The sequence below is a fragment of the Mesoplodon bidens genome (assembly GCF_964165515.1).
Source record: "Mesoplodon bidens genome assembly, chromosome: 7".
Taxonomy (NCBI): domain Eukaryota; kingdom Metazoa; phylum Chordata; class Mammalia; order Artiodactyla; family Ziphiidae; genus Mesoplodon; species Mesoplodon bidens.
Genome location: NC_138164.1, coordinates 113664193 through 113689052, shown reverse-complemented (window position 1 = coordinate 113689052; position 24860 = coordinate 113664193). Strand labels below are relative to the sequence as shown.

The window sequence follows — 24860 nt, the reverse complement described above, 5'->3', positions numbered from 1 at the left end:
CATTCTGTGCCTTGAAAATTAGATCAAGATTGTGGCCCTGCATGTCTTGAGTTATTAATAATATCTTGGCTTCAGCACTGACTGCTGTGTGATGTCAGGCAAGTGACTTAACCTCTCTGTGCCTCAGTTTCGTCACATGTCAAGTAGTCAAGTAGGGATAACGGTGCCCAGTTCACAGAGTTGTTGGGATCAAAGAGGCTCTATCCGTGTCAAGCCCTTAGAACAGTGTGTCTACCTAAGTGCTTGGTATAACTTGATTTTATTATTAGTATTGATATTGTATGCCTGGAACCAAAGAAAACAGACCCCAACCTTCTGCCTTCTTTATGCATCAGACCAGCAGCCAGACGCTTGCTGGATGGAACGGAGACGCCGCCATCAAACCCAGCCCGCTCTCCATCCTCGCATCATACACTTAGTGGGATGCCCAAGCATGGGGTGGGCAGCAGGACAGGCAGGCGGCTGCTTCCTGCAAGAGAGGACTTTCCTGGCCTTGAAATCATCAGGGGAGAAACAGTCAGCCAATTACCACAAATACAAGTCTGCATTGTTCTCACCTGCGTCGTGGACTCGGTTCTTTTGGCCAGAAGAGCGCATGTGGCTTCCGTGCTGCGGTATCTCAGTTTGCAGCTCTTAAAGCTTTTCTTTGGAAGCATAAGCTCGGAATTGCTGGTTGCGGGTCCATCTTTAGGTTATTTTCAGCAGCTGTCCTGGGTGTGCATTGGAGTGCAGACATGCGGTGTGCGCTTGTATGTTTCTGATGGCGTGTTTATTGTGGGCGCTTAGGGGACCTTTATAACGAGCTGTCTGCTGCTTACAGACAAGTAGTCAGTAAAAATCATGTGAACAACAATAGTAACAGCAGACTTTTTTAGGGCTTACCGTGTGCCGGGCTTTGCTCTAAACCTTTACATACGTAATCTCATCGAATCCCCACACCAAACCCATTTTTTTAAAATATTTGTTTATTAATTTGGCTGCACCGGGTCTTAGTTGTGGATCTTTGTTGCCACGTGCGGGATCTTCGTTGTGGCATGTGGGATCTTTAGTTGTGGCATGCAAACTCTTAGCTGCGGCATGCATATGGGATCTAGTTCCCTGACCAGGCATCGAACCCGGGCCCCCCGCCTTGGGAGCCACTGGACCACCAGGGAAGTCCCCCAAACCCATTTTAAAGTTGAGAAAACCGAGGCCCGTGGATTAAGCGTCATGCCTGATGTCACCTAGTACAGGTGTGGGATTTGCAGCCAGGCAGCCTGAGGCCAGATTCCCTCTCCTCTACGGCACCTGTCTGCCAGGTTCACGTCAGGCTTCGGCTAGGGCCAGCCTGTAGGAATAGGTGAGCTGTGGGGAGCGGCGTCTCCCTTAGAGAGGAGGGCATCTCGGTCTCTGTCTCTCTGATTGAAGGTGCCTGCCTGCTTACCTTCACTCCCAGCAGAAGCAACAGCTCGGGAGTCTGGACAAGATTGCCTGGAGGCAAGTAGCCGCAGATAGGTCCATGTACCCGGGACCATCCTGCTAACTAGATAGGTTCTCCCTGCTCAGCTGTGGGCTGTCTCAGGCCCCTCCTCCCCCATCCTCCTTAGGGCTGGGTCATCCCCCCCACCCCCCAGCCCCAACCCCTGCCTGTGGAGGGATGGCTGTTCCAAAGCCCCGGTGTCTCTCCTAACACCTGCCTGACTGTTCAGGGTGGGTCCGTGTTCTCATATCTGACCTTCTCACCTTCTGATCCACACAGGTGGACTTTTACCTTTTTTTAAATTACGGTAAAATACAGGTAACACAGATCTTACTATCTTAACCATTTTTAACGGTACAGTTCAGAGGCATTAAGTACATTGCAGCCATCACCACCGTCCCTCTCCAGAACTCTACATCTGGCAAAACTGAAACTCTGTCCCCATTAAACAACAACCCCCCAGCCCCGGGCCCCCGCCGTCTACTTTCTGTCTCCATGAGACTGACTCCCCCAGGGACCTCATGTGAGTGAAATCACACAGGATTTGTCCTTTTGCATCTGGCTTATTTCACTTAGTATAATGTCTGCAAGGCTCATCCATGCTGTAGCCTGTGTCATAATTTCATTTCTTTTTAAGGCTGAATAATATTCTATTCTATGTATATACCACATTTTATGTATCCGTTCATCCATCAGTGGACACTTGGGTTGCTTCTACTTTCTGATTATTGTGACTAATGCTGCTATGAACATGGGTGTGCAAATATTTGTTTGAGTCCCCGCTGTCTTAATCTGCTCAGGCTGCTATGACAAAATACCATGGGCTGGGTGGTTTAAACAACAGGAATTTATTTCTCACAGCTCTGGAGGCTGGAAGTCCGAGATCAGCGTGGTCAGGTTCTGGTGAGAGCTGTCTTCCTGGCTTGCAGACGGCCACCTTCGTGCTTTGTTCTCACGTGGCAGAGAGAGCAAGCTCTCTGGTGTGTCTTCTTATAAGCGTGCTAACCCATCATGGGGGCCCCACCCTCATAACTTTATCTAATCTCATCCCCTCCTGAAGGCCCTACCTCCTAATACTGTCACTTGGGGAGTTAGGGCCTCAAAATATGAATTTGAGGGGACACAAACATCCAGTCCGTAGCATTCCACATCCTGGCCCCCAAATTCATGTCCTTCTCACATGTAAAATAACTTCTTCCACCTCAACGGTCCCCAAAGTCTTCATTTGTTTCAGCACCACCCCCAAACTCTCAAGTCCAAGTCTCATGTAAATATCATCTAAGTCAGGTGTGGGTCAAACTTCAGGTACGAGTCATCCTGCAGCCAGTTCCTCTCCAGCTGTGAACCTGTGAAACCAAACAAGTTATGTGCTTCCAAAACACGACATTGGGTCAAACATAGGGTAGACATTCCCGTTCCAAAAGGGAAAAATCGGGAAGTAGGAAGGAGCAACAGGTCCCAAGCAAGTTCCAAACCTATCAGGGTGAATCGATCAGACCTTAAGACGTAGAACTCTCCTCTTTGGTTCGGCATTCTGTCTGCTAGGCCCGTCGGGGCGGCAGTGTCAGCCACACAGTGCGGCAGGGTGGTCCTACCCCCAAGGCTTCTGGCAAAGGCTCTCTGACCTGTTGAAACCAAGGTGGCCCTCATGTTCTCTGACTCACTTTTGGGGTCATTTTCCCCTCTTTTTGAAGAATAGCACATGTTCGCAATTGAGTGGCTCTATCATGCCGTCTTGTTAAACGCTAGAAGTCCGACAGCCTCCCCTCGCTTCACCCGACTCTACCCCCTTCCGAGTAAACTGGCAGTACCTATGTGCGTATAATTCTGCAACCTCGTTATCACGTGATGGTCCAGCCACACCCTCAGCATTCTCTTCAGAACCTGCTTTCTCATTTCCTGCACCACGGGCAGGCTGAGGATTTTCCAAATCTCCAAATTCCAGTTCCTTCTTGCTAAACAATTCCTCCTTCAATTCATCCGTCTTTTTGCATTTTACCATCAGCAGCCCTCCAGCACTTTGCTTGGGAATCACCTCGGCTAAACGTCCATGTTCATGGCTCACAAGGTGTGCCCCCCACAAAACCCCAGGACATAAGTCGGCCAAGCTCTTGGCCACTTGATAACAAGGATCACCTCTCCTCCAATTTCCAATAACAAGTTCCTCATTTCCATCTGAGATCTGATCGGAATAACATTTAACATCTATATTCCTACCATGCACCTCAAAACTCTCCCAGGATCAACCCACTTTGAAAGCTGCTTCCACATTTTTAGTTATTTGTTACAGCAGCGCCCCACTTGCACAATACACACACACACACACACACACACACACACAGATTTATTACAGAGGCTGAGAAGCCCAAGATCTGAGGTCATGGCGAGCTGGAGGCCCAGGAGAGCTGATGGTGTAAGTTTCAATCCAAAAGCCAGCAGGCTCAAGACCCAAGAAAAGATGATGCTTCTCAGAGTCTGAAGGCTGGAAAAGAGAGATGTCCCAGCTCACAATCAGGCAGCAGGAGTTCCCTCTTACTCAGCCTTTTTGTTCTAGTCAGGTCATCAGCTGATTAGATGAGGCTCACCCACACTAGGGAGGGCAATCTGCTTTACTCAGTCTACTGAGTCAGATGTTAATTTCATCCAGAAACACCCTCCCCAAAACACCCAGAATAATTTTTGCCCCAATATCGAGGCCCCCTGTGGCCCAGTCAAGGTGACACATAAAATTAACCATTATACAGTAACTGTTTTCAGACCCTTTGGGTGCATCCCCAGAAGTGGAGCAGCTGGATCATACAGTAGTTCCATGTGGAATTTTAAAAAAATATTTATTTATTTACTTATTTATTTACTTACTTATTTGGCTGCTCCAGGTCTTAGTCACAGCACATAGGATCTTCGCTGTGGTATGCAGGATCTTTTAGTTGCGGCATGTAGGTGGGATCTAGTTCCCTGACTAGGGATCAAACCCAGGCCCCCCTGCATTGGGAGTGTGGAGTCTTAGCCACTGGACCACCAGGGAAATCCCATATGTGGAATTTTTTTGAGGAACCTGAATGCTGTTTTCCACAGCAGCTCTACCATTTTGCATCCCCACCGGCAATACACAAGCCTTCCAGTTTCTCCACATCCTTGCCAACACTTGTTGTTTTCTGTCTTTTGATAGTAGCCAGCCCGACAGGTGGGAGTGAGCTTTACATTGGAGGGTCTGGCTGGAAGACGACGAATGATTCTTTTCTTTCTTTTTTCTTTTTTTTCCTTTTTTTTTTTGGCCATGCCACGTGGCTTGCGGGATCCTAGTTCCTGACCAGGGATTGAACTCGGGCCCCCCGCAGTGGAAGCGTGGAGTCCTACCCACTGGACCACCAGGGAATTCTGACCAGGAATGATTCTGACCATTTGTCACGTAAATGACATTGGGTCACATGTTACGTGTAACTCTGCAGAGCCGCCCTTTCATGTTCACATCGTAAATGCCAGCACACTAGGTCACGGGCTTCTCAGGGCCTGTGAGGACCTCCTGCCTGGGTTCCTCACCTCTGTCCCTGCTGTGTTTCAAGATCCATGGTCTGAAGCCTGGGTCCCAGATGGGTGGCCACCGTGCAGGAGGCTGGTGAAGCGCCTTTCACCAGATGGTTCTAACCCTGCCCCTGAAATGGCCTTTGCTTTCCATTCCCACGGCCCCCGGCTGGTGTGGACAGGGGCTGCCATGACTCCCCTGACATTAGCAGGCTGGGGAGGGGGCTGGATTTGGCTACGGGCTGCTCCTGTCGGTGGCATCCTTGGAGGACACCTAGCATTAGGTGGGGCCCGAGAGTTGAAATCAGTGTCACTTCCTAGGACGGGAGCCTGGGGTCCCTGGGTCTCTGTAGTGCCGCAGCCCCCGGCCCCCATGTGAAGCTGTATCAATCAGGTTCTCCAGGGAAACAGAGCTGGCAGGATGGAGATATATATATATATTTAAGAGGTTTCTTGTAAGGGGTTGGCTCCCAGGACGGTGGGAGCTGGCAGGTCTGCAGTCTGAAGGGCAGGCTGGGAACTCAGGCAGGAGCTGGTGCTACAAATTGAGGCAGAATTTCTCCTCCAGGAAATCTCAGTTTTTGCTCTGAAGGCCTCCAAAGGATTGGGAAAGGCCCACCCACATCATCACTGAAAGTCGACTGACACTCCACGTGTGTGTCTGCAGGCTGGCATCTGAATGCCCAGCTCATTTGAGGGTGGAGACGGCCGCCCCCGGGCCCACCAGGTCTCCCTGTCTGGGGCATGGAGAGCCCTGCCCATGGGGGCTCTGGTTCAGGTCTCCCCAGGAGCCCCAGGCCACTCCAGGGGACTTCGGCTTCGCCTGTCTGGCTGTCGCAGTGCATCAGGGACCACGTGGCCTCTTTACTTTAGTCAGTGCATCTGTAAGGCTCAAGTTGGACCGTTTCCTGTAGGTGCTGGTTTCATTTCCGTGCACAGGTGCATGGGTGGAGTTTTTTTCTGCTTGAGTGAAAACCAGTGAACAGCTTTGAATGCTTTTTCGAGATTTCCCCCTCCCTCCAGTTAAGGGGACCAATCAGAGGAATAGATTCCCCCCCAGGGGAGGGTGTAGGGACCAGTTGGGCTTGGTGGGGATGCAGGACGTGGTCCATGGGAGTTTCCAGGCTCAGCCCCTTGAACTGCCCCCGCTGTGGCCTCCTGGGCCAAGGACTCTCTCATGTAGATTCTCACAGAATGATGGCCTCATTGTCAAAGAACTCCCAGGGGCCTAGAGAGGGGCAGTGAGGGAAGATGTGCCTCTGCCTGGGGACGATGGGTATTGTAGCTGCCATTTTAGCAGTTACGATTGGTCCACAGCATGGATGGGCCTTGAGGGCACTACACTGTTTGAAATCAGACAGAGAAAGACAAATACTCTATGATCTCACTCTGAGTGGAATCTAAACCAAACTCATAGAAAAAGAGATCAGATCTGTGGTTCCCAGAGGCAGGGGGTGTGGGAAGTGGGGGAAGTGGGGGAAGGTGGTCCAAAGTTGGACTTCCAGTTACAAGATGAATTAGCCTGGGGGTGTCACATTCAGCACGATGGTTACAGGTAATGCTGCCACGTGGTACACGTGAAGGTTGCTAAGACAGTAGATCTCCCATGTTCTCATCACAAAGAAAAAACAATTTTGTAACCATATGAGGTGATGGCCCTGAACTAAACTTATTGTGGTCATTTCGCAAAATACATAAGTCAAGTCATTATGCAGTACACCTCCAGCTTAGTGCTGGGTTATCAACTGTATCTCCATAAACTGGAGAAAGGGGAGTATCTCTTGTTTTTAAAAAAGGAAGTTCTGTTTGGGCTCATTCTGCTGTCAGGCCGTCAGGAAGTGGAAGAGTGTCGTGCACTTAGTGCTTTAACGTGATTCCCACTCTTGCAGGTGGCGATCATAGCTGGTAACTTCGAGCTGGCTGAGTACATCAAGAACCACAAGGAAACCGACATCGGTGAGTAGGCTGGTGGCGAACAAACCGTGAGGGGTTCTGTTGGATTGGTCACCTCGTTAGATTGGTTCAGAGTCTGCTTTTAGCAAACCTTCACAGGAAGCAGAGTGCTATAGCGTCTCCTCCGCCTCTCTTGCTCCAGTTTCTTAACTCTTGGCAGGGTTGGGGTAAGGGAAACCTTAGAGGTCAGGTGAGGACGCCGGCAGTGGCTGCAGGGCACTGCTGTCCATCCAGAGAACCAGATCACTTTGCAACTCATGGAGATGGGTTTCTGGGAAGATTCTGTAACAGACACGATTCCACTTAAAGTAAGAGATGGCAACGAAATGAAGCAGGAAAGAGCCAGGGGCATCCCCTCCCCTCCCTCCTCTGCATCCTTCCCACTGTCTGCTGATGACCACTCCCCTTTCTAGTACCCCTCGTGCCAACCAGGAGGACTGTCTCTGGGGCTCCTCCCCTCTCCCATCGCCCTGCCGGCGGCTGGGCCCAGTCTTGCATCTTGGAAGAGCCCGCTGGCCTGTTTCCTCCAGCCCCGGGCTTACACAGGACATGCAGCGGGGAGCAGTCCCACTGGACCAGCAGCGGTGAGATTTCAAGATGGTGCCATCCCATCGAGGGGGTGGGCAGCGGGGCTCCAGGGCGCCTGGAGAAGGAGCCAGATGGCGTCTGTGTCTTGTTGCCTGTGCCCCTCACCCTGAGTTTGGGGCTGGGGGCGAGCAATACCGTGTGTTTGGCTGTCCAGTCTTTACCGTGTCGAGTGTCTGGCGGGCGCCCGCCTGCCTCTGAGAATTGCACAAGGATGCGCGGCTGGATGCCTGCTTGCCTCATCCGGTCCCCTGAGCCGAGCATCGGGGCCTCCCAGACGCTGCACCCGATGCCGACGCGAGTCCCCCCGCGAGCCGGGGTGGACCTCCTAATTGCTCTGAGATCCGGGCCTCTGCCATGGCCACATCAGCATCTTCCTAAGCACATTATGCAGATGGGCGAGTTGACGTCCACAAAGTGCTTTAGGAAATGAACTGAGCTCTCCACCTCTAACCACCACCCCCCTAAGACGAGAGACCAGGACAGGCGGACAGGGTTGGCTTGAGGTCTAAAAACACCGGTTACTGTGAAGGGAATGGGAACTCTGTTGAGCAGGGCAGGCATCCAAGGAGACAGGTGTGCAGGCCCCAAGCACGACCGCGGGATGGTTAATGGCCCCAAGGACCCCTGGATCTCTGAGTTTCTGCGATGGTGACAAACTTGGGGCTACCTACCCTCGTTGTTTTCACTTGCCCTTGCCTGGGGCCCACACGCCAGGGGGAGGCGTGAAGTGGTTTCCTTACCCAGCCGTCGGAAGGGAGCCGAGAGAAACTAGGGACTCTACCCCCTGCCCCCCAAGCCCAGCCTCACACATTCACACCCCTCCCCACCCCAGCCATGAACCCATCCTGCTCAAAAAGTGCCCGTGTTAAAACCCACATAGGGGAGGTTCCTGGCTTGTCTCTTCCATGTCCTATCTGGGATGCAAACACCTCTCTACAAACAGGTTTTCTTATTATAAGAGTAATACCTGTTTGTTGGGTGAACACATTTTAATTACCACTCACCCGATCGAATCAATGATTCCTTTCAACTGTAAAGGGCTTGCCCTGTCGAGAGATGGGGTCGTCACGGTGGGCACGAGCAACTTCCGTGGGTCACGGTGTGGGGATTGAGGTTTGAGGTCTGCCTGCTGTACCTTTGTAGACGCCCTGGGGCTCCGTGAGGATGTGGGGTGGCTTTTCCTATCAATCCATGCCCCTCGTTACCTGCGCCGTGGGCTTTCCCTGGCATATCCCAAAGGGAAAGGATAGTGCGGAAACTCTCCTTCCCTGCCGGGTCCTTTCAGCATCTCCAAAGACGGGGAAAAAAGAGTCCTCTTCTTTCCTCTGGGTCGTCTGACTCAGCGTCTGTGATTGTGAACTAGCCAACTGTGCCATTTAAGTGGATTCTATTGAAAATTTCACAGAGAGGTGATGAAGGGCACGGAAGCTGTGGGTCCCTCGTGGGTGCAGGTGTCACTCAATGCGTTCATTCTCAAACGCACGGTAAATCCATCCTAAGGTCCCGATTCGGCGTCCTGTTAACTGAACCTTGAGGTTTGAACCCGGTTGTTCGCTCTGTGCCCTGTGGCCCCCCCAGCTTTGCATCTCCCCTCGTTACCGGCGGGGCTGGATGCTGGGCGTGGGGGTGGGGAGGGTCTGGCGCTGTCCCACCCCCCGTGTGAGTCTGGCTAAGTCCCGCGTGTGGATCCGTGCCTGCCATCTCAGAAAGCCGCCCTGCCTCTGGGGGAAGGAATAAGCCCAGGGAAACCGCCAACCCTTTCTGAGCCTGCGAGCCCAGCATCCCATGCTCCTCCAAGGATGCGGTCGCTGTCTCCGTGTGACCAAGGACGAAGCTGACATGGGACGTAGCACTTGGGTTGAGTTCCCCCAGACGCAGACCTTGAGGCAAGGATTTGAGGGAAGTAGTTTGCCGTGGAAGTGGTGCCAGGCGGCAGCAGTAGAAGCACAGAGGGTAAGTCTGGAAGGGACAGGACGCCAGCTCAGGTGCCTCAACGAGCAGGTACTGCAGGCACCTGAGGCCCAGCCCCATCAGGACCTCCGGGGGGGCGGTCGCGGGAGCACACCTTGGCCTTGTCTCACCCCAGGGGCGAGGTGACGTGTACATTTACCCACCAGGTCAAGTTCTGTTAGTTCAGGCCTGCTCCATGCCAGGGAGGACCCTCCTCAGGGAGACGCAGGGGCCCGTAGGGGCAAGTGGCCCACGTACCCGGCGTACTGAGTGCCAGTGGCTGTCTGTGGGCAGGGCTCCAGTGGCGTCTCCCAGGCGGGACTCTCCCAGAACCACGTGGTAGAGTGATTGGCCGGGCTGGGCCTTGAAGCCAGGCTCAAGTGACTCTGGGGGGCTCTGGGCTCTTCACCGCCAGTCTTCCTGCCTCCCTCTGAGCCTAGAACAGGGGGCTGCACGCCAGGGCTTCAGGCAGCAATGCAGGCTGGGGTGGGGGAGGTTGGGGGTCTCCACACAGGCTGGCGCTGGACGCATGGGTGGAGGGATGGACAGGGAAGAAGAGGGTGCTTGGATCCCAGACCGCTGACAGGGGGATGGTCCCCCAGGAAGTTCTCCTCTGGGCCTCCTGGTTCAGGCTTAGCGTTCTGTGACCGCCGGAGTTGAGCATCTCTCCGCTCCCCAGGTGGGCTGAGAGGGCAGGGGCAGGGGAGGAGGAGGACACTTCGGGGGCAGCGTGCAGCTGGGCCTGGGGGCTGCAGAGGGGTCATCTGAGAATCAGTAGGATTAGGACAGAGGTACGGGCCCTGCAGGCCAGCAGCCCCGAGCTGTGCCATCAGGACGACCCCGGAAGAGGCTTCGAGGCTCAGGCAGGCCTCTCACCGCCTGTGTGTGAGTTTTCAGGGGGCGGAAATCCTGCTCTAGAGCCTCCCTGTCTTCATCCAAGGCCCAGGTTAAGCCCTCACCTACGGAGTCCATTGTTTTCTCACCTAGTCCTGGCTTCTCCCTGGCTTCCACATTGAGTTTTCACATGTGGAAGGAGAAATGTCGGCCTTCCCTGGTGGCACAGCGGTTGAGAGTCCACCTGCCGATGCAGGGGACACGGGTTCGTGCCCCAGTCTGGGAAGATCCCACATGCCGCAGAGCGGCGGGGCCCGTGAGCCATGGCTGCTGAGCCTGTGCGTCCGGAGCCTGTGCTCCGCGACGGGAGAGGCCACAACAGTGAGAGGCCCAAGTACCACAAAAAAAAAAAAAAAGAGAGAGAGAAATGTCTAGCCTGATGCTTCTCTCCCGCTGTGACATATTCAAGGACACTGCTCCTCCCGTGCGGGGTCAGGGTCCTCAGGAGGCCTTACCGAGGAAGGACACGGCCTGCAAGCTGCTCTCTGGAGGAGGGACAGAGGACAGGAGGCCGGAGGACAAGCTTTGGGGATAGAGCCACCCCCGTGGGGTGACCAAAGGGAAGAGTTTTGACGGGAAAACCTCAGGGGCCATTGGTCCAGAACTCCGACACCACGGCCCCCCAGTTCATTCCAGTCTCGAGAAGAATTCACGCCTCCCGGGAAAGGCGGAGGCAGCCTTTCTCCCCACTGTGCTGTGCTTGAACAGCCCTGGAAGGCCTGGGAGGAGCTGAACTAGCTGGTTCCTGAGGGGCCTGCTCTTTCCCCTCCTCCGCCATCTTTCCAGGAGCATCTTCTTGGTGCATTCTGTCTGCTTGGGCCCCCTGCTCATCTGGGGCTTCGGAAACATTCCTTTGTCCCAGGCCTGGCGCTTTAGGAGCTGATGACACAGAGGGCGATGTCCTCCTTGCGTCCCTGCCCCCGGGGTTCAGGAGTTCGTTGAAAGGACCGCAGACTCCGGACCTTCTAAACTGGGAACTGCCCATCAACCGCTGTCCCAGGGAGAACGGCACACGTCTGCTCAGAAAAGCAGCTCCCCATGCGCTCGGCCACTGTGATTGTTGTGTCCACCCCACTTCCCCCATGTCCCAGTCCCCAGGCACCTCGGCTGCTTTTTCATCCCCCACCCCAGCGAGCCTTCTGTGTTTCTGGCAGTCGATCCCCTAGATGGGGAATTCTTTCCTGTTCCTGTTCTTGACGCGCCGACAGACACCCTCCGAGGCTCCCCAGTGGCCAGCAGCGTGTGCCAGGTGTGGGTGCCCCTGGGGAGCTCGTGTAGAAAGCAGGTGCTCAGAGCAGCCCCTCCCCCCCGAGAACCTGACCCAAGAGGCCCAGGGTGGCCCCTGCCATCGCCATTTTCCATCCTCCAGCAGTTCTGATGCTGGACATCTGAGCCCCAGTCCACCTCTGCTTTCCAGGACCTTCCAGGCCTGCCTGCCCTGCCCCCATGTCTGGTGGGCTTTACACAGAACACGAGGATGGGGCTGCCATAACAAAATGCCACCAACTGGGTGGCTTCAAGCAGCCGAAATGTATTCTTTCACGGTTCTGGAGGCTGGAGGTCCAAAGTCAAGGTGTCGGCAGGGCTGTTTCCCTCTGGATGCTACAGGGGAGGCTCCTCCCTCACGTCTCTCCCAGCTTCTAAGGGGAGCTGGCGGTCCTTGGCATTCCTGGGGCCAAGGAGATGCATCCCTGCCTCTTCACACTGCCTTCCTTTCTGCCGTGTCTCAGATCTCCTCTGCTTCCTCTGGGAAAGCCGTCAGCCTCTGTATCGGGGGCCCACCCGAAATCCAGGACCATCTCTTCTTGAGATCCTGAAATTAATTACACCTGCGAAGTCCCTACTTCCAAATAAGGTCCCGATGATAGGATCCAGGGATTCGGACTCGGACACGTCTTCTGGGGTCTGCCATCAACCCCCCGGAGGGCACTCACATTGCTGTATGACTGTCACTCTGGGCTGTTACAGTGCCTGACGCACAGTGGGGCCTCAGTAAATGTCCACTGAATGAATGACCCCCTCCCCCGCCAGTGTTCCCACTCCACATTCAGCCCCTCCCCGCCCGCTCTTCTTGACGTAAAATCCCAATTTCCCGGCACCTGGAGTTGGGTGTCAAGGAGCCGAGCCCTTGTGGGCAAATCGATTCCTGGATTGGGTGTGTTTGCCGGAGTGTAATGTTCTCTGCCCCCCAAGCATCGTCAGAGGCGGGGGCATGGGGCAGTGGGTCGTGGTGGGGGCCGTGCTCTCCGCCCACACAGCAGGTCTTTCTGGGGCCATATGAGATTGGGGGTCTCCAGTTGGTTGTGTGCGAGGCTCCCTGGCCACATGGCTTTTCCGCTCCAGCTTCTGTGGCTTGGCTTCCCTGACCCCTGTGACCTGGGAGGGTGCTGTCAGAGTCCGTCTTGGTCAGGGCTGTCTTTCGTCTGCCCCCGGACTCTTGAGTGGTAGGTGTCTGGTATGATTGCTGGGGAACTTCACAGGCCGTTTGCCTCTTGTTGCAGCCTCAGGAATCATGGTCGGGGTGCTGGAGAGGGATGGGGGGGCCGTATTTCCACCTTATGATCTTCAGCAAAATTTGACTTATAAGCTGTACCGCAGCGTAGCAGCGATCCAGAAGAATGGGGGACTCACGTCCTGTATCTGAGGCTGCTGGCTCTTGCCTCTGTCAGGAGGTGCCTGTGATGCTAGCTAGCAGGGTTGTGTTTATCAGACATTTAGTGGGGCTAAATGGGGGCTGGGACACCATTTTGGAGAACACAGCCTCACACGTCAGGATCCTGAACTCAGAGGAAATGAAGGTAAGACTCACCTTTGCCTAAATCGTGTTGGGTTGCATTTTTGAAGATAAACATGGTGGAAGCGTCCCCCAGATTCCAAGTTAGGCGTGGAGTTGATTTTGGTGTTCAAAGTGAGCAAATTGAAATGCTACACATTTTCCTGACTTTCTACCTGCAGCCTAATCAGTGGGATGCCTTTCTGAAAAAGTCCCTTTAACGGCTCGAATATCCCCCACCTCAAGCCACGGAGCCAGCCTTCGTTTCCCAGACACAAAAGTGCCCCGCCGAGAAATCAGGGCACCTAGGAGGCTCCGCTGTGGCTCTAGGGGAAGACACTAACCGTGTGGAAACACAGGAGGTGATTCATGGGCCCTCCGAGGTCTGTAGAATCCGGAAGTGGATCCAGCTTGCCATGTAGATAGAACCCTATCCCTTTAAAAGAGAGATTGCATCTTGTCGTGAAGCGTTTCTGTTCACAGTCCGGCCAGCATGTATGTTGCTGCTTACCGGAGCTGTGGTTCATTTTTCTTTTTTTAAACTCCCTTCCTCTTTAAAAAATTAAATGTGACCTCCATTTGGTTATTTCATTTGCCTACTCAGAGAAAGTGATGGTTTACAAGCGAGCGTGAATACCAAAGTTAATCCTTTGCTTGTTGTCATCCACTGCTGAGCTGCGGCTGAGTCCATGAGCCCAGCAGGTCTTAAAAGCTTTTGCCATCGAGCATTTGCGATGGCTTCTGTAGGATGGAGGTCCCCCAAAGCAAGGCTGTTGGGGAGCTGGGGAGCTCGAATCCGAAATAGTCATGCAAAGATTAAGCATGTTGCAAGCTGATAAGCTTTGGACTGGGATAACCTATTTTTTACCACCTTTGTTATTTTTGTTTTTGCCTGGCTCTGTGGGGAGATGCACTGTCAGATGGATTAAATGACATGGGTTGTTCTTCTTCAGCGGAACAAGGTTTGTTTTCCTATATCTTGTCCTTCCGCAGCTACGGGGAGAGAAGCGAGAGGTTTTGCTTTTTTTAAATGAAGTCCATTGAGCTGATGTGTGAGTTTGGGTGTCTGATGAGCCGCCCAAGGATCGCTTGGATACTGTTGCTAGGTTTCGAGACGGAGTGGCTATGTAATTACGTTTTAGATATGTATAGATGATGAAGAGAGGGAGGTGTTTTCAAACAGATTTCTTAATGCATTATTCAGGGTGGGGTGCGGTGTGTGTGTGTTTATGTGTGAGAATGTAAAATCTGTGCTGATATGGAGCTACGATGCTTTAAAAAAATAATAATACCTGCTTGGTAGCTATTCACCTGCTGTGAAATAAAATAGATCCGATTTGAAAGCAGCATTTCCTGGCATTGGGACTGTCAAATACGCTACTTACCATGAAACGTAGCCATGATATTAAGTATGCACAGCATCCTTTGTTTGCACGCAGAGCCGGCAGGTCCTGGGGAGAACCCAGTGTTCTAAACTGCTTCATTTCATCAGATTGACTCGTTTGGGGTCAGCACTGCCGAGCCTTCCCCTTGTGAGCTTACAGAACGAGCCTTCCCAGGGAAAGCTGGGCTAGTTTATTCCCTAGAATGATGCGGCCATCACAGCTGTTGCCTGGATGCCCAGAGAATATTTTCAAAGCAAGTTACTGAGGGAGGGAGGCGTGATAAAGCCCCAGCAGACACAGCAGCCCGAGCAGACGCGAGCAGCCCGCTGTCGCCCCGTCACGGCTGATTCTGCTCCCGTGTCACCGCCCTCTCGGGGCTGAGGGAGCTGTGCGGCGTGCGCGGGCCACCCATGCCGGATGCCCCGTCCAGCCGGGTGCGCGTGGCTCCCTCCTTGCCGTGTCTGGTGCCGCCAGCCCCCCCCCCCCTTCTGTGTGCCGCCCGGGCTCTCCATCGTCCTGCTCTGGGTGTGTGGTCATGCGCTCACTGCTGTAGCTCCCTTCCCCTCCCCCAGGCATAGCTGTCTCCGAGTTTATCCCCAAATCCTGGAACATAGCTGATGCTCCGGGGCGCAAGCTAAGGTGATGCCCGTTTGTGACCCCGCACAAGGGTTGCTCTTGTGTTCTGTCGGGCTGGCCGACTCCCAGCCCTGATGTCCGGTGAGTGTACACTGGGGATCCATGGTGGCCTTGGTCTGTCCCAGATGCTCTGTTCACTGGACTCCCGGAGACACTTGTCGTCTTGGTCCCGAGAGGGTGCAGCAGCGGCCGTGAGGCCTTGACCCCCTGTGCCCTGTGGGTTTCCCCTGCTGTGTCGTTTTTGCCCGTGTTCTGCCCCTGGGGCTCTCCCTGGCCCCTTCACACGCATGCGGCCTTGGAATGCTGCCTGATGGCGGCCCGGGCTGGGGACGTGTCCTCCAAGAAGTCCCCGGCTGTGATGCCCCCCGTGCAGGGGATGTACGTGGCTGCTGGAGCACGTGTCCCACCAGAGATGCTCAGAGGATCCGCCCACCTGCCCGCACACATCTACTCCTCTAGGGTGAACTGGTCCCCAACCCTGAGCCTTTCTCAGCTATTTGTTTCCCGCTCCTGTGCAGTTTGGACCCCTGGGGAAGACCCCTACCTGACTCCATCCCCTGCGGACAAGCGGGAGCCCCAGAGCCCCTCCCATCTCCCCCCGGCCTCAACCACACATTCTCTGCACAATTCCCTTCAAGGTGAGCACCTGCCCATGCCGTGGCTCCCGAGCACCTCAGGCCCCAGCGCCTTTTATAACCATTATCGCGTAGCACCGCCTTCCTTGTCCGAGAGTGAGATTCATAGATAACGTAACCTAACACACACATGGAATTTTTAAAAATCGGCGTAACATCCTAACTGTCCTGTAAGGAATGGAAGGCAGAGAGGGATGGGCGGGGAGGTGGCCTGCGCGTCCACGAGAGGGTGTCCCACGCAGGAGGGCGCAGGCCGGGGGCGGGGATGCTGTTCCCCTGTGATCACACTCAGCCTCGTATCCCTGAGCGCCTCGGGCAGCTGTGACACACCAGGAGGGCCCCGCCAGCCACCGGTGCGGCGGTTTCCTGAAATCGTGAGCTGTGCTTGGCAAAGTTCCAGACCAAACACCACAAACGCTCTTTCACTTAGGTAGTGGCTGCATTTCCGGAGAGCTCAGTGAATATCCGTGCAGAAGGCAGTGTGTCTGTTGAGTCGGGGTGGGCGGGAGGTTATGCTCAGATAAACAGGCTTTGCATCTCTACGAACGTCTGGAGGGTCACTCACAACTCACTGACTGTCGCACGACTGCTGGACATTTAGGGAGTCTGGCCCCTGCCCACCCCCTGTGACAAGTACCCCCCCACCCCCGACCAACTACAGGAACGCCCCCCAAGGCCCCTGCAGCAGGGTGGACACCGGCCCATGTGGGAACCATAGCTGCGGTACTGACGGGGTGGTCCCGGGCACAGGTGGAAGGCAACCCTGGACTGCAGACCGCTGCACCTCTGCATTCCCTCTCCAGGGGGGCTCCTCTCCGACCTCGAGCACCCACTGCATCTGATCCTCGGGCCTGCTTCCAAGACCCGGCCTCTGATCCCGTGTCCTGGGACACACGTCTCAGCCCAGGCCCATCCTTTCCTTTCTCTGAGACTGTGTTCAGACCCAGTGGAAGTGGGTCCGAGAGCGGGAAGGAATGAGTGGGTGCCCTTGGGTCCCTGGCTTTGCCACTCATCCTGCTTTCTGCAGCTCTGCTGGGCCTCCCCTCCCCTCTCCCAGCCCCCGGGTCCCCTCGGCTGGGCTCTGGCTTTTCTCCACACCACACCATTCTTCTCCCGCCATGACTGTCCCCCTGGTGGACACAGTGTCCCAGCTGAAGGGCTGGACTTTTGGTGGTCGATTCCCTGCAGATGGAGAATGTCTGTGCCTGTGGGAGGGAGTGGGGAGGGGCTGAAGCCAGCATTAGGGGCAGCGAATCCCAATGGACCGTAGACTCGGGATGGCTCCCTGGAGGAGGAAGCAACAGGCTGTCTTGATCTGAACAGCAGAAACAGTTAATGCTGTCTCAGTGCCCTTTCATGCCTGGATCGCACTCACTGCTTTTGTTTGATCCCTGCCAGCGAGGTGGCACTGTCGCTGTCCCCATTTTATGGATGAGGAGAGTGAGGCTCCCAGACTCAGAAATGCATTCCATGTCGAGGTCACAGGGAGCTGGGGTTTGGACCGAGCCACCCTTAGCTGCCACGATGCTGTCCTTGACCCTTTGTGCATCCTGGACCCTCCCTCCCCGCTCCCGAGTTTGCTGCTCTCCCCACCCCCACCCCCACCCCCACCCCCCCCCGCTCACCGGCAGTCCTGCCTCCTGGGGGGTCGGCAGGCAGCTCCCCAAGGCTGCGCACAGAGGAGCACTTCCCCGCGGACAAGCCGCCACCTTCCAGGAGGGCCCCGAGGGCACCCGTCCTTCCCCCACCCCCAGAGCTCTTGGCTGATTTTACCAGCACCTTCTGGGTTCTGCCTGCCGAGCCCATGGGCCCCCTCTGCACCCACCTGCCCAGTTGCCCCAGCCCCGGTCTGTCTCCCGTTGACACCAGGTCAACGGGAGCTGGTGCAGGCTCCTGTCCCAGGGCCGGCACAGCGGTGACGGGACCTTCCAAGGAGAGCGGCCCTTGGCCAATTCCAGCCGGGGCTCATTATCTGAGCCATTTCATCCAGGAAAACCAGTGTCCTTGCTGCTCCGAGATGTGCCTTAGCGAGTGGCCTGTAGGACGAGGAACAGTGGTACTTACCTCTGGCTCACCCAGCACCTCTCCACCGGCTCATCCCTCAGGGTCCCTTCCTCTTCCTTCCCCTCGACCACATCCCCATCCCCACCCCCCTTCTCCTCCATGCTGGCTGACCTGTGCCCTAACTCTGGTCCTCAGTATGTGCCTCTAGGGGGTGGTTTCCAAACTCTGCTTTAGCACTAGTGAGTTAAGTGCACCTGTGTCACAGACGAAGGATCCAGTACAGCCGAAGGAGACCAGGCTTCTGGAACTCACTGCCCACCCTTAATTCCCACGTCTGGGGAGACGGTCTAGTGGGGCCTCCTGAAAAGAGAACAGGCCAGGCTCCTCGGAGATTCACCTCTGTCTTAAGGTTTGCACACGCCCTCCCCCTGCCGTCTTCATGGTGAGAGCTGTAGAAGGTCAGGGTGTTTTCGGAAGTAATTGTCTTTTGAGGGGGTGACAGTTGGTGACCCCAGGGAAACACAGACTCAGAACGTAAAGGAGTCCAGAGGAAACTTACAGACGCCTCCAGAAACCCAGGCCGCCCCCAGGAGGTCCCGTGCCTGGACTGAGTTGGGGGGTGGGGACGAGAAGCCTCCTTCCCAGCGGGATGCCCGTCATCAGGTAGCAGTGCGACCCTGACCTGGGGCCCCACGTCCTGGGGACAGGAGCCTGTGATTCAGAGAGGCAGGGCTGTCACGAGGCTGTTCCGCTCGGGCAGTGGCACCAGGAGCTGCATCTTTTCACCCCAGCCCGGGGCACTCCCTGTGGGATCGAAGGACCAGCCAGAGCAGATGGCCCTCGGCTCCCCCAGGCACGCACCCGCAGGCCGCACTAGGAAGACCCGTCCACCTCCAGGTTCCTCGATGCCGCCCACCTGCGCGGCCTTCCCTTCTAGCCGCTTCCTCGCGGCTCAGACCGCTGCTGGCCCACCTGCCTGCCGCCCTCTGTCCACCCACCCCCTTTCCCAGGGCACCTTTGCCGCCTCCGTGGGTCACCCCTGCCTTCCCCGTGGTTCTCCCAGCAGGAGCCCTACCCCGCCACACTTTCTCCCATTTGCAGGATTCCCTTCTGCATTCAGAGTAGAAACTTACTTCACCGAAATCGGGGTGCACGGTCCCCTGGGCTGGATGGGGTGCTCCCGAGACCAGGCTCTGGGCCACTCCCCATCCTTTACCACCGCAGCGAGAGTGCTGGGTCCCATCTGGGCTCTGCTCTGACCCCTCACCTACGACCTTCCGTTGTAGGGTCCCTGACTCACCAAGCCTCAGAGCGACTACAGGACCCCAGCCAAGGTCCCCGTCAGGCTGGTGTCCTGATGCCAGGAGAGGGGGTCCCTCCCCTGGTGTCCTGCTTTTAAGGACCCATCCGTTCTCAGCAAGCCTGGCAAAGCCCCACGTGGCCTTCAGGGAAACGCGCACACCCCGGAATTTCTGGACTTTGGGGCGTAGAACCAGCTGGAGTGTGCACATCTCAACTATGTTAGGAAATAGGCATGGGAAGCTTCCTTGTCGTGAAGGTGCAAAGGCGGCTGGGTAGTGGGACCAGAAGAAAACATTAGGCCAAGTGCCAGGAGGACATGGGTTCCACCTGGACTCATCTGTGGGACCTTGGGGGAGCGCCAGCATCTCTCCCGGTCTCAACAGCAACTGCAGGCGTGAGCGCTGTCTCCACTCTGCCCCACGGCTGCACTGGGGGCCCTTTTATGATTAGGGCTGAGCCCAAATTCACATAGAGAGAACTAAGTGTCTTTTCTTGAAGTTCTTCGTGGCTTTGCAAGTATTTGATCTCATACGCAGGCTGAGGGCTTAGAAGACTGTGTGGGGTAAATTCGACTGAATGCAGAAAAAGGTTTCTGTTCTGGGTTTAATGAGAGGGAGTGGAAAGACGCTTAAGGTGGCTCTCAAGAAAGAAGAATTGTCCACATGGGCACAGAAGAGGTGCCCATTTTAGCCAAGCTAGAAGGGACACCTTGATGCTAAGGGAGCATCAGGTGGTCAGAAGGGAGGCCGAAGAAGAGAAAATCATCCTGTCTTGGCTCGTGGGCTGATGAGTGTCAAGTTCTCAGTCATCCGGGTCCAGGGACAAAACAGACATCAATTTACACTCATCCCTGGGGCCATTGGCCACACGGGGTGCCCTGACCAAGGAGGCCACCAGATGGGGGCGTCTCCAGGAAAAGGACGATAAGTAGCCCCAGAAAGCATTTTCCTTCCCCTGGACCAGACCTTTGGGAGGTCCACGGGTGTCCTCCGCGGGAGAGCTGGGAAGGGAAGGCTGGACAAATACCACGCCTGGAGGGGCAGGATGCGGCCAGAGCTGGGCTGAGGGCAGGGAAGCAGCCCGTCCCTTAAATCACGGTGGCATCATTCATTGTTGGCCAATGGCCGGTTCCAGGTTCCGTGGTCCTCCTGCAGCCAGCGGGGTGGGGAAGGATGCTACCCCAGAGAAAGGAAAGGAGAAGGGCAGGTGACAGCGCTGGTGAGCACAGTGGGCGGTTCCTACAGAACTTTGACTCAGACAGCTTGATGACTTCCCCAGGATCACGTGCTCATCGCTGGGGTGAGGTCGGGGTTCAAGCCCAGGTCTCCGACTCTGCCTCTTGTCCATCACAAGCCCTGCTTTCTTGTAGAGTTTTCCAGCTAGTGGAAGACAAATTCGACATGGATGTGCTCCAGAAGGGGAAAAAAATTTCAGAACACTGTTTTGCTCCTTTGGTTACGCATTTATCGATGTCCTTTTTGGTGCCCAGAACAGATACTAAAATATTGATGAGGAAGAGTGATGACAAAATTGTGTGACCAAGGGCTTGGGGTGGGAGTGGGGGGCAGGCGATAATCTTTGCTCAGTTCTCACTGGGGCCACGCTTAGATCCGCTCCGCCAGGTGGACAGCTCCCAGACAGCACCAAGGCTGGTGTGAAGGACTCCGAGTCCTGGAATTCTCCAAGGCTGGGGGGTAAGGGCACTTGTCAGTGTTGAGATGGGCCAGGCTAAGAGGCAGTCAGAGCATTGGCGGGGGGTGGGGGCATGCCTCTAAATGCTTGCTCGGCTGCATTGTTTCAGTAGAATTCACCACCGTCGCTCAGAGCTAGGGACACCTGTGGTTGGCAACGAGATCCTGGGTGTCCATTGCCTGTAGGGCCTGGGACAGAGTGGGCATCCAGTAAACGTCGGGTGACATATTTAGACGTAAATTCTCTTCATTCCGTCAAAAGCATGCTTTGTATTGAAGCCCTGCATCCCCTACCCCTGCCCAGACCCTGCCATCTTTCTGGCCACACGTGTTTCTGTCACCGACCGTCCAGTGTCGGTGAGGATGGTTTGTCCATCGTGCTGACCACAGGTCACTGGTGCTGGGAACAAACCCAATTTTGCCTTCTCAGCGTCACCATGTAGCATCCTGATCCCGTGAGATGCTCTCAAACAACACCAGAGTTTTATGTGAACTGGCAAAACGTTGAGAGAACGGTGAGAGCGGAGGGTGATGGTGGCTGCCGTGGGCCCTTGCCCTCCATCGGGGTCTTTGCAGTGATGCTGAAGAAGGCAAGTCTCCCAGGTGGTTCTGCTCAGCAGCTCTCTCATGAAATAGCCTTGGATGTCGGCAGCGTCTCCCACCTGCCCTGGGCCATTGGCTGAAGGGTCAGGGATCCTGCCCACTCCCGGCCTGAGACCTGCCATTTCCGTTTCCTTATTTCGCTTATTACAGGTCTCGGGCCACTGCGCCCTCTTGTCTCCCGAGCAGATGTTGCTCGTGGGGGCTTTTTGAGTGTCAGCCGTTGGAAGCCTTCCCTCCTTCTGCTGTTCACACATCTTGCCAGAGAATGTTACCACGGTCAAAGCCAATCGTATCAAATTCGTTTAAAGGTAGAGCTCACGGCTCAGTGTCTCAGAATAGTCCCTGAGTTCTGGGACGCCGCAGTTGTCATGGCAATGGTTCTTTGTTTGGGGAACCACAAGCATTATCCTGTGAATGGCATGGGTCCAAACTGCAGGTTTCACCTCCCTTGGGGGCCACCATCCAGCAAGCAGAGGTACCAAGTGGACTTGGGGACTGTCTGCACTCCTCCCCTTTCCGTCGGCGCCTGTGACCATCTCCGATCTTTTAGATGTCTGGGCTGAGGGGAGGATAATGAGTATAGAATGAAGGACTGTGTAGAGGGGATGAACACTAGGGGTGTGCTCATCCTGCCCCGAGGAAGCTGGTTCTTTGGGGTGTCACCGGCTCCCTGCCTTGTGGCAAGCCAAGAGATCCCCAGCTCTTTGCCCTGCCCAAGCGTGATCCCAGATTTCAGCACCAACAAAGGAGCCCATGACACTTAAGACAGTGACAGATGAGAATTACTACAAATCAGTTTGAATTGGCCCAACGGGGGAGGGGGAGGGGGTGAGAAGGGAACCGTAGGTGTCCGTGGCTTAGAGGACACACACCAGAGAGTGGATATGAACATGGTCCAGGGACTGGTCAGGGACGGGTCACCCCTTTCCCATGGCCCGTGGCCCCTGTGCACCAAGACCGTGGTCTGTGGAGGGTGCCTGTGTGGCCCTCGCCGTTCCTGCCGGGCCCTTTCTGGAAGGAGCTTTGTCCTTTTCTGCTTCCTCCCGCCCGGAGCCCCCAGCTCACAGCCTCTCCTGCTTGTGTTTCCTCTTCACACACGTGTTTTTCCTTCCTTTCCTGCTGTTAACCCTTCTCTGCAAACTTCAGGGCTGGGAGCAGGTACCTTTAGGGCAGGGCGTCTCCACTCCCTTGCCCCACTCTTCACCCCACAGGCCGTTAGACGATGCAGGATCCACACCCTTTATCCGAAAAAAAGATCTCAGAAGCGAAAGCTTGTTCATAACTCATTGGCAGTCAAGCTTGACCTGAACTGATTTGAGGCTATTTATACCCTTTATTTACCCTGCTTTGTGTGATGATCCATCCATGCCCTGCAGGAATCCGCACGTGATTGATTATGGGACTCTCTCCAGACCCACCCGTGGTGCCCGTGATGGACAGCACGTGGGCTGTATTATCATGACGAAGCCAGGCAACAGCCCCACCCCGCGCTCTTCAGAGACGGTGCCCTGGATCGGTATTTGTTGAATGAACAAGAGTTCTTAACCTTAAACTAACCCTGGGTCTGCCTCCTAAGGATTTCAAAGGATCCTTTCAAGATGGTGTTGCCTCCGAGGATGGGGTGCATCTTTGCTTTAAAAATTCAAGGGCATCTTATTTGGAGATCACAGAGGCTTTCAGAGAATCTCTCCGTCAAGGTCAGAGAAGGACTTTGCTCTTTCCCTGCCCAGTCCCAGCCCCCTCCTGATGCATGTGTCTACGGTTTCCCATAAAACCCCGCAGGGGCCCGGGAGGGCCGGGCGTATCTCCCTCTGCTGTGTTTAGGGTTTCTTCTCTTCCAGTCAGAGACACAGTTGTTTTTATTTCTCCAAATCTCTGTTTCCTCTTTTCCTGCCTGGCCGGTTCGGCAGATGGGTTAGGGGATGGTCAGGGTCTGGGGCCAGGGGCTCGCGGCCTCCGTGAGAATCAGACGTGGGCTCGGTGCGGGCAGGCTGCCCGGGCACAGGCTGTGTCCACGTTCTGCCCTCTCTCTCCCCACCACCCCCACCCCCACACCCTAACCCTCTGTGCTGGTGGCTGGCAGAGCTCTCCCTTGACCTCTGCCCAGACCCTCAGACCCACCTCCTGCGTGCGGGACCCACCCACCCGGGTAGCCCAGACCCCTCGCTGCACCCCAGGCTGCCATCTGTTACGGGCTGAATTGTGTCCCCCCAAATCCGTACGTTAAGAGTCCTAACGCCCCATACCTCAGAATGTGACCTTATTTGAAAATAGGGTCTTTACAGAGGTAATCAAGTTAGGCCATTAGGGTGGACCCTAATCCGGTAGGTTCTTATAAAAAGGGGACATTTGGGGACAGACTTGCACACAGGGAGAACGGCCTGTGACGATGAAGCCCGAGGTGGGGGTGATGCTTCTCCAAGCCAAGGATCCCCAAAGATGGCCAAGAAATCTCCAGCAGCAGCAGGGAAGACAGGGAAGAGATTCTCCCTCTCAGCCCCCGAGGGAACCCACCTGCCGACACCTCCATCTCAGACTTCCACCCTCCAGGGCTGGGACAATAAATCTGTTGTTTAAGTCCCCAGTCCGTGGGGCTTTGTGGCGGCAGCCCTAAAAAACGGATACACCATCTTCCCGGCCGACAGCCCTTCCTCCTGTGTGTCCCCGTCTCAGGGCACGAGAAGCGGTGACCCCTGACCATCCTAGATTCTTCCTGGCTGCCCCGTCCAGTCTGCCGGACTCCCATCTGTCTTCCCTCTGAGTATTTCCTGAATCTGCCCCTCCCTCCCCACTGGTTTGGGCTTTTGTTTCTATGTCACCTGGACCACGGCAACAGGTCATGGTGGTCTTAGCCCTGGTTTTGTCCCCCTTTGCTACCGAGCACTGCAGGCCGAGCGAGCTTCCACCACTCCGATTCTGCTGTTCCACTCATCCTAAAATCCCTTCCGTGGTGCCCTGGGCATCCTCTTCTTATAAGGACACCAGTCACGGGATGAGGACCCACCCTCCTCCAGTACAACCTCATCTTGACTCATTACATCTGCCAAGACCCTATTTCCAAACAAGGTCCCCTTCACAGGTTCTGGGTGGACACGAATTTGGAAGCGGGGGAAACGACACTGTCAACCCCAGTGCAGGAGTCACTGTGCACCGCGTGTAGGGGTTTCCTGGACGAGGGGGCCTAGGGTGTCTCAGGCAGAGGAACGGGGTACAAATTGCTGGAGGTGAAGGGCCCCAGCGGTGACCTAGCAGCAGGGCCATGGCGAGTGCTCTATGCAGAGCTCCCGTCACTCGGCGACCCGCTGCCCTGTCCACCCCACGTCTGGAGACCACGACTCAGAGCGTGACGTGCCTGAGTTGCGCAGCCGCCTGCCCCAACGAATACCTCTGCTCACGGCCATGCATCAAGCCCCAGACACAGGGCAGGCAGCACGCCCCGGCGCCCTCGGGAGCTCTGTGCCCTGG

At 55.5% G+C, this 24860-nt stretch overlaps 1 protein-coding gene across 8 annotated transcripts in view; it reads left to right on the top strand.

Annotated features, from left to right (window-relative positions):
• SHANK2 (SH3 and multiple ankyrin repeat domains 2) overlaps window positions 1–24860 on the top strand; it is a 546752-nt gene that overhangs the window by 197851 nt on the left and 324041 nt on the right. For 7 of the 8 annotated variants that reach the window (XM_081238599.1, XM_081238603.1, XM_081238597.1 and 4 more), the window contains 2 exons: window positions 6871–6937; window positions 7348–7518. In XM_081238599.1, the coding sequence (XP_081094725.1) occupies window positions 6871–6937; window positions 7348–7518 (238 nt within the window). The remainder of the gene's footprint in view (window positions 1–6870; window positions 6938–7347; window positions 7519–24860) is intronic. The other variant, XM_081238604.1, reaches the window with a different exon arrangement.